General features: G+C 35.0%; 1 protein-coding gene across 1 annotated transcript; it reads left to right on the top strand.

Moving 5' to 3' along the window:
• The first annotated feature begins 3573 nt into the window (after positions 1-3573).
• On the top strand, positions 3574-10711 carry LOC125195693 (F-box protein At3g54460). Its single transcript, XM_048093853.1, has 8 exons — positions 3574-4106; positions 5442-8051; positions 8140-8353; positions 8902-9186; positions 9263-9322; positions 9410-9540; positions 9778-9892; positions 10397-10711. Exons 1-8 carry the CDS (start codon positions 3655-3657, stop codon positions 10559-10561), a joined length of 4032 nt encoding a protein of 1343 aa, XP_047949810.1. The 5' UTR covers positions 3574-3654; the 3' UTR covers positions 10562-10711.
• Positions 10712-14163: the final 3452 nt, after the last annotated feature.

The following is a 14163-nucleotide window of genomic DNA, read 5'->3' as shown; positions in this document are numbered from 1 at the left end:
TGTGCTTTTTAGTGTTTTATTTTATAGTAATATTTTTATTTCACTTTTTATGGAAATGTCTAACCGGGACTCCTAATGTCAGACGGATGAAAATGGTCAACCGGAACTCCTAATGTCGGACGTAGGGAGTACATATTTTTTTATGGGATGGAGGGAGTAACTAAAAGTGGAGTGTAAAATATAATCCAATGTATAATTTCCCAAAAAAAAATCTATTTCCATTCATGTTGGCTTTCTTATGGAGTACTATTTTACAACAACATGTAGACAAGAAACAATGCAACAATGAATTATACAGAAAATTCTTTAAAAAATTGCAAAAGTAGATTGACAACGAATTGAATCATGAAAACCTTGCTAATTCTTCACTGTCTAAGTTGATATTTCTCAATTCTAATTTTTGAATTAAAATTTGATGTCAAATCTAGGGGTGTCAATCGGGTTAACTTACTCGGGTTATTGATCTATTCTAATACAGGTCATTCGAGCTATGAAATTTTGGGTTATAAATTGGCAACCTTAATCCTAAATATTTGGATTCGAGCCAACTTGTCAAGTCAACCGCGCTCAAATTTTTTATTATTACCTATAACTAATAGTATATTTTTTATTAATAATTTTACATTTATAAAAATTAATATACATACAAGTTATTGATATTTTGATACAAAATATGCAAGTCATCTTAACCTAAGGGATTAATTTGTACATATATAATTTAGAATAAAAATAAAATAATTTTAAATAAAAATGCATATAATTTTGCAATAATAAATTAAAATATTTTTTCATTTATAATTATAACATTCAAAAGTTTAAAATAGTAATGAAACTTGTCACTTGGTCAAGCCGTTGTTAATTGCTCAAACAAGGTACAACTAATCTAAGAAAACAATGAATGGTCAAGTTAGAATCTGTCTACCAAAATAATAAAACGAGCATTCAAACTTAAAGAAAAAAATAAATTTCTTTAGAATTGGGGTTGCGAGTGCAAGTGCATTAGTAGGCAACAATTGAAAAGTAAAAACCAATTATCGAATGGTACGAGGCATATTACTGAAAAACAAATATAGCAAAACGACTCAGCAACATGTCCTGACATTCAAATGAAATTAGTGGTTTGGCAAGAAAGCAGATGGTACCATGTTGTCTTTTTTTTTTCTTAGTATGTAAGTTAACTACACACCTGGATGAAAAATTATGACTTACGCTCCGGCGACGAAAAAATGATTTTAAAACAATAAATAAGAAGAGAACTACAGATCTAAAGTGCGGGAAACGGGGACTGACAATCTAACTATGTGAACATGAGAGATAAATGCTTTGAATTGTTGAAATGACTTTTTAACTAAGTATATGTGGTAAACATGGACTGACAATTTTTTACACGAAACGAAAATTCAACATGAACATGCACAAATTAATAGGTTTAGGTCAAACCTTATCGGATTGATCCTTATGAACACAATAATTTTTGTATTGGGTTCAGGTAACCTCTTAAATAATAATATTATTATTTTTTCAAAAAAATCATACCTCATCTGTCCCATAGAAATAGACCATTTAGGATTTACACGGGTTTTAATGTGTAATTAATAAAGTAAGAAAGAATGAGAAAAGTTGTTGAAATTGTGTAGTGGGTGGTGGGACCATAAATGATAAAGTAAAAGAGAAGAAGAAAAAAGGTTACCATATATGGATATAGACTATTTTTATGGTACCGACGAAAAATGAAATATGGCCTATTTTTATGGGACGGAGGGAGTATTCAGGTAACCTGTCATATCTAGTTTTATTTTATACTCCGTATTACTTAACATTATTTGAATTGGAGTTTATCTTTCACTTAGATAAGAACACAACCATTCAATGCTTTTCTTGGTTTTCCATTTCTATTTGTGATGTTTGAATTAATGGTATGTTGTCTATAGTCCTTAATAACACATGTTTTGTTTTTTATTTATAGCCACATTTTTGTAGGAAATTCCAAAAGTAGCCTCTGGTTTTTTCTATATTTCCAAGACTGTCCCTATGAACCCTAGCAACAAAATCAATGTAAATCCCGCTAATTTGATAAAGCCCTTTCATTTTGCAAGCGGCGACTCTACTTCTTCAGCGATTCAAGAAGGTGATTTTGTGACGGCTTTACATGATTTAAAGAATGAATTAATTTGCAGCGGAAGAGCAATTGAGTTAAATTAAACTATCCAGGAGCATAAATGCATCTCTACAAAAGATCTTGAAATTGAACAATATAAAATTTCAGTCATTTGCAATTCAAACACATAACTTCTAACCTGATGTGGTTCTTTTTTACAATTGTCGTCGCCTTGGAGAAAGAGCAGCGGGCGGCTATGGAGATTTCGTCAATCGCAGGTCGGTGGGTAAGAGGTGCATTCCAATTTTGAGAAGGAGAGTATGAGAGATACATCAGTAAGTTCAAGCAATTTAAGACTGAAAAAAGTGTTACTCAGATTATTATCGGTGAATTTTTCACAATAATAAAACAACACTTTTCATCCCTGAGTCAATGGGCCCTTGCCTATTGAGCGGGCCATACAGAAAATTTAACCAACAAACCAAACACCAGATTGACCCATTAAATACACTCTAAATATTCATATCTACCAATTTAAACACACCCTAAAATGATAATAACAACTACCAAACTTGGGTCATAGTATGATAATGTTTCATGGATTTCCATCCCTAGATGAATTATTTGTTTATGAATTTCCATCCCTAGATAAGTTATCACTCCTATCAAATATGATATAACAGTAATTAAAAATATCAACTCAATGACACGAGTATGTCAATATAATTTAATATTAACATTGTGGATATATTATATTGACTTATCATGATTAATATGTTGATATTCAACTAATTATCAAACTATATAAAATATCATGAAAATAGTAGTATAAAATTTTATCCGAACAAATGCATTTATAATATTGTTGAAATTCTTATAAAATTAACTTTACTAAAAAATAATTTAAATCATTATAGTTATACGAATTCCAAGTTTAGAGAATACTCATGTGTGTAAGAGAGAAGAGAATTAATTACTATTACTAATGGGTTAATAGTAAACATCAATACTCTCCTGATTAATGTTTGTGCTATAGTTGAAGTTGCGTTCATAATATACAATTTACTGTCTAGTACTAGGAGTTAGCATAATAGAGTGTTAGAATTCTAAGACCCAACCTACATGTGTATATTAATAACTAAATCAAACTATTTTACTTATATTTTCGAAATTTCCTAAGTCATTATGCCCACTTTTAAAAAAGAGATAATTATTAAGACGTAGTTGTAATATTTAGTACTTTTTCCATTAAAAAATATTACTCTATATTTGAAAAATATAGAATACTTTTGAATTCGGCATACTTATTCATCATTAATTTAATTTAAAATGATTTCCGTACATAGCAAATCTAGTTATACCAAAAAAAACAATGCTTATTAGTATCTTCTGTTGGATTTATAATAATTTAAGGTAATTAGTAATTCTTTTTCTGAGAGAATAAGGTAATTAGTATACTTGGAAGTAATGAAAATATATCGATTCCCCTTCTCCAGTGATCCAATAATCAATCACCATTATCATTCATCCCCTTGCAACCAAATTCCTACTTCCACATGGAAAACGAGGTCGAGCCGCCGCCTGATTTCAAGCTCTGCGGTTACCTCTGTGCGGTTCTCGCAGTTCCCGACGACGCCACCGTTCCCCTCAACTCGATTTGCAGCCTCGCCGGCGAGAACGCCCAAGTTTACTTCGCCGCTCAGAACGGCGCCCGATTGACCCTCATTGGCGATTCGGAAGCTCCTGATTCCAAAGGTACGCCGTCCACGAGGAAGCGGTGGGGCAGGATAGGGATGGTGCACGGATCAATCAGCGTGGTGCACCAATTGCACGCCCTCGTTGCGCACAAGTGCTTGTGGATTTTGGCTCGAATCGTGCACGTCGAGAGCGGCAGTACGGAAATTAGGGCTGTGGTGTTGGTGGATGTGTACCTGCCGGCGGAATTGTGGTCTGGATGGCAGTTCCCGCGGTCGACCTCCGTCGCCGCTGCGCTTTTCAAACACTTGAGGTGCGTTTTTGATTTCCTTTTCTCGTCGTATAATCTAAGCTATACCTATTGTTATGGTAGATTAAGTTTTCCTACTACTATTTTCTTTCTTTTTCTTTGCGGATTGGTTGGATTCTAAAAGGAAATAATGGTACTCCCTCAAGTGATCAAATTTTTTCCGGCACAAATTTTTAAAAATGATATTTAATGAGTTATGTGAAAGAGAATAAAGTAGAGAATTAGAAGATCATAAAATAGGAAAAAGAATAAAGTAAGAGTTTGTTGTTTTTATTGCTGAAAAAGGAAATTGATCACTTATAATGGGACGACCAAAAAAGGAATACCAATCACTTATAGTGAGATGTTATAGTGAGACTGAGGAGTATTAAACTAGATTTTCTGATCACCTTACTTGGGTCAGATTAGGCAGAGTCTTTGCTCTTCACTTCTTGTTGAACCTGCTCCAGCTGTATGGATGAAGCCATTACGATCCAAGATGCTAATTGTGTGCTCAGGATGTCTTTTGAACAAAAGTAGATCTCTGTTATTGCTTCTGCGAATTGAAATTCTTATAGTTTACTTATTTCTTTCTTATCAATGTTTTGCCATAAAGACAAAAGTAGTTTTTGGTATAATTAGTAAGAATCAATAATAGTATCCATTATGGATGTGGAGTAATACATAAAAACTGGAAGTTTCACATATTTTGGCGCAACCAACATTTGGCTGGTCTTGGGAATGCAATTTTTTCCTTTTCAATTTTTTAGGCCTGCCTGCTTACATGCCAGAATAAGGATATAAATATATATGTTAGCTCCCCGTCCTTCCATCAAATATTCTGCTTTTTCCTGGATATTCGGGTTCAAATACATATGGATTCGCTGATTGCTTACTGGCTTCATATAATTCATAAAACACTAGTTTTCTGGAAGCTTCTTGTTCATATCTCTCATCAAAAGGCGCTATTCGATAATGTCTGTCATGCATCCATATTCTTGCTTTCCTTATCCTTCTTTTTTTTCAGATTGGCTAACTTGGAACTGGTTGTTGAGTTTCTTGTGTCACTTTATCATTATAATCTAGGTCAATGTCATGTCAGTAAGTTCTTTTTTTGGGTGGATAAAACAATGTCATATCACTACTCAGTTGCTTGGGCTCTATTTCATGAATATACGATTGCAGTTCTATTGATGCCTTTTTCATAGCTTGAATGTGTGTTAGGTTTTAAGACAGTGCTAATGTTTTTCTTTCGAAATCAATGCTAAAGTATGTACTCTTGAAACTCCAGAATAGTATATTCTTGGAGTAGAGTGCTTTGTCTTGCTTTCTAATGTAGTTTATGGATATTGCTGGCAGCTGTGACTGGGAAGCTAGAAGCTTGATACTCAACTCAGTTAGATTGAATAGCCATGCTTCATGTAGCATTTGGAATGTAAAAGACTGTCATGTTCTTGGTTGTGAACGACATTGTAGTGCACCTAACAATCCTAAGAAGAAAAAGGGGTTTGAACTCCAGGAAATATTTAAGAGTTTACCCAGCGTGACAATGAAGGTAGACTCTCCTTGTTCAAGAATACTGCCAGCAGATTCGTCCAATGAATGCGGAATCTGGGTGCTATGGGATGATATTATGATTAAAATTTTAACAGCGTTAAGCCCAAATGACCTTGTTAAGATTTCTTTGACATGCCACCATTTAAATTATCTGGCAGCATCTATCATGCCATGTATGAAACTTAAACTTTATCCACATCAGCAAGCGGCAGTTGAGTGGATGTTAGAGCGTGAGAGAGATCCTAAAGTCTTACAACACCCTTTATATATGAGTTTCACAACCGAAGATGGTTTTGAATTTAATATCAATACAGTCTCTGGTGAAATTGTCACCGGTTCAGTTCCTACAATCAAGGATTTTCGTGGGGGAATGTTCTGCGATGAACCTGGACTGGGTAAGACTATAACTGCTCTTTCTCTTCTCCTGAAGACACAAGGAACCTTGGCAGAAGCCCCAGAGGCAGCACAGTTGACTTGGTGTTTACATAATGGCAGTCAGAGGTGTGGCTATTATGAAGTTAGTGCGGACAATGCGACCAAGGGATATGCATCAGATATCAATAAAATTGTGGGCAAAAAAGTTCGTAGGGGCCAATTATCTCTTGATGAACTCAACCCAATGAACAATTATATCAGCAATGCATCACATTCTCCTAGGCGTCTTAGATCTGGTGAGCCAATGCTGGAACCCACTGATATGAGTGTTAATAAACGAATGAAGTTGTCTACACCGACTTTCTCAGCACCTGCAAGTAGCACTATAGAGCATAGCAGGAGCTGGAGTACTGTTAAGAGAAATCTATTGGAGGCATATGAGGAACCATCCTCTAAATCCAAGAAATACTCAAAAGTCGGGAAGCATGCCAACAAGGGGAACAAGAAAAAGATTTCAGCAAATAAAAATGGTTTCTCTTGTAGAATGGGCACCAGGAAGGTGGAGGAGACACTGATAGGTGACATTGAATGCAATGAAACTTGGGTCCAGTGTGATGCCTGTAGCAAGTGGCGTAGGACAGCAAATCAGCGTGAAGCAAATACTTCTGCAGCTTGGTTTTGTAGTATGAATAGTGACCCCTCGTACCAAAATTGTAATGTACCTGAAGAGTCCTGGGATTACAAGCAATCCATCACATACTTACCAGGGTTCCATGCCAAAGGATGCTTGGGGGGAGAGCAGGAAAATATTATGTTTTTCACCAGCGTGCTAAAGGAGCACTACACATTAATCAATTCCGAGACAAAAAAAGCCCTGACTTGGCTAGCTAAACTTCCACCACATAAGTTAGTTGAGATGGAAACAGCTGGATTGGTCAGTCCTATCGTAGGAACCTCACTATTTGATACTAGAGTTGCTCGTAATTATCACAAAATATTTAAAGCATTTGGCCTAGTACAAAGAGTGGAAAAAAAAGCACTGAAGTGGTACTATCCTGGACATCTTCGAAACTTGACCTTTGATTTGGATGCCCTTAGGGTTGCTCTTTGTGAGCCATTAGACTCACTGAGGTTTTATTTGTCAAGTGCAACTTTGATTGTTGTCCCATCCAACCTTGTTGAACATTGGAAAACTCAAATTGAAAGACATGTGCGACCTGGTCAATTAAGAGTGTATGTATGGGGTGATCAAAAGAAAAAGCCTTCCGTTCACAACTTGGCTTGGGACTATGATGTTGTGATAACTACCTTCAACCGTTTGAGTGCTGAGTGGTCTCCCCGTAAAAGAAGTGTATTAATGCAAGTTCATTGGCTCAGAGTTATGTTGGATGAGGGGCATACTCTTGGCTCAAGTCTCAACTTGACAAACAAGTTGCAAATGGCAATTTCACTGACTGCCACAAACCGCTGGCTGTTGACAGGCACTCCAACCCCCAATACTCCTAGCAGTCAGCTTTCTTATCTTCAACCATTGCTAAGATTTCTCAAAGAAGAGCCATACGGGCAGAATCAAAGATCATGGGAAGCGGGTATAATAATGCCGTTCGAGGCAGAGATGGAAGATGGAAGGTCACGTTTGCTGCAGTTACTTAAGAGATGCATGATTAGTGCAAGAAAAAAAGATTTGAAGGCTATACCACCTTGTATTAGAAAAGTGACTTTTGTGGACTTTTCTGACGAACATGCAAAAAGTTACAATGAGTTGGTAGAAACAGTTCGGCGTAATATTTTGATGGCGGATTGGAATGATTCATCTCATGTTGAGAGTTTATTGAACCCAAAACAATGGAAATTTCGGGCTGCTACAATTAAAAATGTAAGGTTGTCCTGCTCTGTGGCTGGGCATGTCAGAGTATCAGATGCTGGCCAAGATATTCAAGAAACTATGGATGTCTTAGTGGAGAATGGCTTGGACCCTATGTCACAAGAGTATGGTTTGATAAAGTACTATCTCTTATATGGTGGCGATTGTGTGAGGTAGGGTATGCCTTTGATTTCGATTCTTGCTACAGTTCACATGATTTAGAGATCATATTGATACTATTAAACGTACTTATTTTTTCAGGTGCAAAGAATGGTGTCGTTTACCTGTCATTACACCCTGTAGGCACCTTTTATGCCTTGATTGTGTTGCTTTGGACAGTGAAATGTGTACATTTCCTGGCTGTGGTTACTCATATGAGATGCAAACTCCAGAGGAATTGGCTCGTCCAGAGAATCCTGATCCTAAATGGCCTGTGCCAAAAGATCTTATTGAGTTGCAACCCTCATATAAACAGGTCAGTTTATGCGTGTTTTTTTATATCTACAAGGCCAATATTTGAATTCATTGGCAGAAACACCACTATAATATGTATATTTTTCAACAGCTAAGACTAAGAAAGGGAAATAGGCTGCAAATCATTATGTTGTTTTTACGCCAGACAACTACAAGCAAATCTTCTAGGCTTCTCGTTGTCCCCTCTGTAGCTTCAAGTAATCTTCTTTTGTGTGCCTTATTTGTTTGGTCCACAAGATGAAGCACTTCTTTTCTCTTTTATCTGGAAACAGTGCAAGTCAATTGATTATTATTAGTATTATTTTTTCAATTTTTTTGGGGGGAGGAGGAGGCTACATTAATTGAAATTTTAAGTCGAAATTCCTGTATGGAATAGAGTAAGATTGAGAAACCTTTCAAAAGTTTATTCGTCCCGTAAGCAAATATGAGGGAATTCCCTTGTCAAAGAGCCCATGTGTGGCAAAAGTTAATCACCTAAGTGTCTGTATATGTATTATGCTTATAAACCACTGGTTGCTATACACTGACAGTAGCCACTGTTTAATGCAGGATGACTGGAATCCTGATTGGCAGTCAACATCTAGCAGCAAAGTTACATACTTAGTTCATCAGTTAAAGCAATTACAAGAACATAATATGATGATTGTGTGCCCTACCGAAAAGGGAGAGGTTATGCCTAATAACTTTAATTTATCCTCTACGTCGAGCTATTACAACACATCCCCAGATCAGGAGGCTTCCCAAAACTCTAGAAATGGATGGTGCCTAAATGGCTTGGAGAAAGTTATTGTTTTCTCACAGTTCCTCGAGCATATCCATATAATTGAGCAACAGGTAAATTTGATCAGACATGGACATGTTTCTTTCTTTTAGTTTCTTCAGTTAATGAGGTAAACTTTACAAATCGCAGCTGAGCATTGCGGGAGTCCAATTTGTTGGAATGTACAGTCCTATGCACTCTGGCAACAAGGTATATTTGATTGCTTTAGGTGTCTATTAATCTAGGACTGCATACTTCTGGTTTTGTGCACTTTCTTAATCACTGTTTTCATTTCAGATGAAATCTTTGGCAACTTTCCAGCATGATCAAAACTGTATGGCTCTCTTGATGGATGGAAGTGCAGCATTAGGTCTTGATTTAAGCTTTGTGACTCATGTCTATCTAATGGAACCTATTTGGGATAGAAGGTAAGAAATCAAAGTCATGTTTTGATTCTTGGCAAATATTTGTTGATATTTTCGTTGTTCTTTGAAACAGCTCTTCCAGATTAATTGTGTTTGCTTCCTGTAAAATGCATAAACCTCTTGTTATTTCATGCTGTCTCCACTAACATGGGTGATGATGGTTTATAAGATAATAAGACCTAGTGCATCTCTACATTGTGTTTATGTTGACTGGATTTTGTTGCTGTGGAAATTGATCAGTATGGAGGAGCAGGTTATTAGTCGGGCTCATCGAATGGGTGCAACACGTCCCATTCATGTCGAAACACTGGCAATGAGGGGCACAATTGAAGAGCAAATGCTGAGATTTTTGCAGGTAAATGCATTCCGCTCTGTTTTGTCTCCTGAATGATTGGGTGCTATGGGGTACTACTATTTTAGTGTTAGGAGACGGGCATGCATTTGAAGTAACGTAAATTACCTATATCAATTAATTAGTCAGGGAAGTCTACTTAATGTCACAACATTGGAAATAAAACAAGCGCCTTTTATCTTCTAATCCAACCTGTCTAGAATATTCCCTTTACTCCCCCCCCCCGGCAAGTGTTGTATATTCGGCCCATTACTAGGCAGTTGAAGTATTTCACGTGAATACTCAAATCAATCTGCAGTGGTACTGATTGTTTACACAGCGCATCCATGCATTTGGTGTACTGGATTAGGTCTTCCAGATATAATTAGTAGTGTCTACTAACATGCAAAATTAATAAGAATGACACTCTTTGATCTGAAAATGATGCTTGGTTTATTATGCATGATAATCATTTGAAAACCACCATTTCTGTAACACAATGCCTACTAATAGTGCGCACTTGATTAGGATGGCAACGAAGGTGGAAAGTTGTTGAAGGAAGAGTCTGGTACAAGTGACCGCTATCTTGATGGGGAACGAACACTTAAAACATTGCACGATTTTGCTGAAAGCAATTATCTGGCTCACCTCAGTTTTGTCCGTACAAATTCCAGGACAAAGGCATGTGATTAATTTATAATTTCTGGATTAGTTTGATGTTAGAATGTAATTAGTAGTATGATGTCAATGTGCTCCCTCTACAATTAGCATATTTTTTGAACTTCTGCAGTTATTGTAGTGAATTGAATCTCATATTTGAATGCTTGATTCAATTTTTTGGCATATTGCTTGATTCTGGGTATATACTACCATATAGAATTATGCATTTTTGGTGAAGATTGTAGAGTCTCGTGGTAAAGTTGCCCCTTCAAGAAGTTTGTCTAAAGTTGTACATAAACACACTCTGCTCATCCATCTTTAGTTTGTATAGAAGAGAGAACGTAGAAGAATTGCCTTGCGTCAAGATCTTCATAAGATATTATTATGTTTACTTAATAATTGCATGCGCAAACAAATCACATATAGCACGCTACATAGTTTTGGATTATAAACCTTGACGCTTTAATTTGTTTTAATTATACAATCTATCTATATCGAGTTTTGGCCTAAATTGTAAATATTTTTAAGTTTTAGGTAAAAATTTAAATTTGTATAAATTTTGGGTGATTTTTAATAAATCTGTATATTTGTAGTCACTGCTATAAATATTTATGTGTAGTAAATGTCATCAATATTTCAAATTTAAAATTAGGCTACAAATTGCAGTTACCTAATTAATTAAACAATATGCCATAACTATTTAATATGGCTATATTGCATTGCCGTTACTCCTTCTATACATATTTTGTAAATTTCTATTAGAAAAGTGAAATATTTGAAATTTATATGGCTGATTAAATTCTTTAAACTCAAACAAAAATATTTTAATATTTGACATTGGAATTTATTATGTATATGATGCCGTTACTCCTTCAACATAGTGTCCATTGAAAATAATTAACATAACACGTTATAGTATTCCACTTTGCCAATAGGTATTGTAACCTCTATTGTCCTAAACCCTAAACCTAATTTTGTGCCTATAACAAAATATAGAGTTGTGGATGAATTACACACCAACAAAAGCATTTTCCATTCTCTCTCAAGTTCTCAACATTTTATTGCACATTTTAGGAACATTGTATTGCTCGATTTTTGGAGCCCGTCAAGTTCATAGGTGTATGGCAGGTTTGAAATGTTATATACATTAGGATGAAGTCGTTTCATCTTTGAGGATATTATGTCAATCCGAGAGCACTAACCGTGATGTAATTTATCTTGTGGAAAGAGGGTTTTTTTTTACTAATTTTCATTGTAATTTCCAATTCATTTATTGTTGTTTCTTTTCTTTGATTACAATAGTTAGATTACCGAGTGTATATGGTTCGAGAATTTTATCCCAATCTTATCATTCTTAAAGATGGAAGAATTGTATTTTCACAAAAATCAAGATCATTCATCACTGATTTTGGTGTACCAAGTGTCTCTTTGAATCAAAACTCTTCACCCTTCTTATTCCTATATCAACTTCTATGTTAATGAGATCAATCAATATTCTCAAGCGCAAAGAATTCCAAACCAATTAACCATATTATTGAAACCAATTCCAACAAGTCACGTTTAACAACGCAATTAAACATAACGCTCCAACATTCAAAACGGCTATCACTATTCATTAATGTAATAATATTAATTCAACCAATTAATGTAAAATTTTTTTGTATGATCATAATTTTATCGTTTTTAATATTATAAGTTACGATTCATTATTTTATTAAAAAGTGTGATTTAGAGAACTATGAAGGATTGTTTTAAACATATTTTTCAAAAATGTCAACACTTGATATAGTTTCTTCATCATTGTCGAAATAATTGTGTTCGTCTTGATTCCATTTTAAATAGTATGTTTAATTTAATGTCTTTAGGTGTAAAAATTTAAAATGAATTGAGTATATATTTATTGAATTGTTATTATATGTAGTATATTTTCTATTTTAAATCTTATATAGTTATATTATTTTTTATTTTAATTAATCAATTAACAATTTAAAATTGTATGATGAAAAAATATTTAGTCGTGCATCGCACGTGGGTTAAAACTAGTTTTAATAATATAACGGTTTCAATTATACAAGATGTCTTAGAGAAAAGAGGCGAGAAAGGCTGGAAACGAACAATAAGAACAAAAAATACAGTTGATATATAAATTGAAACAAAATAAATGATAATTCTCTTTCGAGATTGTTAAACTAAACAATGACTCAACATACATCTCAATCCTCAAGGGATCTATATCTACGGCTCTAAAAAACAAATGAAAAGACAAAGGAAATAATTATAACAATAATGATGAAAATAGTACAATTATTAGTAACCTCTATCATCTCGTAGCCTCTTCTTGTAATAACTCCTCCTACTCCATCATTAGACAAATAATAAAATTATGATAAGTAATTGTTGCACTAATATTTAATATACGTGAATCAATTGCACCACTTTGAAATAATCCAACGGGGCGCATGCTCATGCTTGGTAACATGAGGCAGCGTTTAGAAGTTAGAATCATGTACCGATGCAGGACAGATGGTACCATAAATGGCAAAGCGAAACCCCCAAAAGAGAAATTATGGGTGCATACCAATGGAAAAAATAACTCTAGAACAAAATGCTACTCCCTCCGTCCGCCATTAGGAGTTCAGGTCAGGCGGTCACTTTTGCGCACTCGTGTTGTAAAAATGATAATAAATAGTTAAAGTGGAGAAATGGTAAAACAAGATAGAGAATAATGTTGACAAAAGTCTTATCTAAGTTATTCTCTCTCTTACTTTACCATTTCTCCACTTTAACTATTTATTAGCATCATTTTTATAAAACGAGTGCGAAAAAGTGATCGAAACTCCTAATGGCGGACGGATGGAGTACAACAGTATGGACATGGGTTGGCTGATACCTTAGGTGCTGCAGCAAACTGGGGTAGAGATGGCAGAGGCACCAAAAGAGGGGCATAATCTTAGCTAGGGTGGTACATAAATTGTTGGAATTAGTTAATTGTAATTCTTATCTTTATTTCATTAGCAGTATATTATATTAGGTCCTTAAAATTTGATAGATGTTTGAAGTATTGAGTTTAGTTTAAAGATGACAATTTTACCATAGGGACTTGTTAGAGGATTATCAGTGTTCATTTTAGTTCACATTTCAAAAAATTGTTGAAGAAATGAGGCCTGAAAGGATGGAAATGAACAATAAGAACATAATTGAAATATAAATTGATATAGAACAAATGATAATCCTCTTTCTAGGTCACTCATCTTACGAGGTCCTACTTATTATCCTTAAACTAAACAAAGACTCACATTCCTTGTATGTCGCGTCTGTCATGTCCTTTCCTGTCATTGTCAAGGACTTTTTGCTATGTACCGCGTCCACCTTGTCCTTCCCTACCTCTGATTGATTGAGGACTTTGTGGAAGTTGCCAAAACTTCAGTCGTGCTCCAACGGTCGACATAGACTTCTTCACTGAAGTAAGTCTTTAAGGGTCTCCATAATAGTTAAGCCCGTGGCCCTGAGCCAAGCCACAAAATTTGGCCTAGGCCACAAAACTTGGTCGGGCTACCAAAAATACTTGTTCACACTATAGTGGACAAGCCCAAGCCACCAAATTAATTGTTTTTTTTTTCATTTTTTATATATTT

The sequence above is a fragment of the Salvia hispanica genome, chromosome 6 (assembly GCF_023119035.1).
Source record: "Salvia hispanica cultivar TCC Black 2014 chromosome 6, UniMelb_Shisp_WGS_1.0, whole genome shotgun sequence".
NCBI classification, from domain to species: Eukaryota; Viridiplantae; Streptophyta; class Magnoliopsida; order Lamiales; family Lamiaceae; genus Salvia; species Salvia hispanica.
The sequence above is the reverse complement of the archived record's forward strand: the minus strand, read 5'-3'. Positions and strand labels throughout refer to the sequence as shown.

Coding starts and splice junctions, on each gene's coding strand:
- LOC125195693 (XM_048093853.1), top strand. CDS start 3,655: ATGGAAAACGAGGTCGAGCCGCCGCCTGATTTCAAGCTCTGCGGTTAC. Junction 4,107..5,441: donor GCGCTTTTCAAACACTTGAG/GTGCGTTTTTGA, acceptor TATTGCTGGCAG/CTGTGACTGGGAAGCTAGAA. Junction 8,354..8,901: donor TGCAACCCTCATATAAACAG/GTCAGTTTATGC, acceptor TGTTTAATGCAG/GATGACTGGAATCCTGATTG.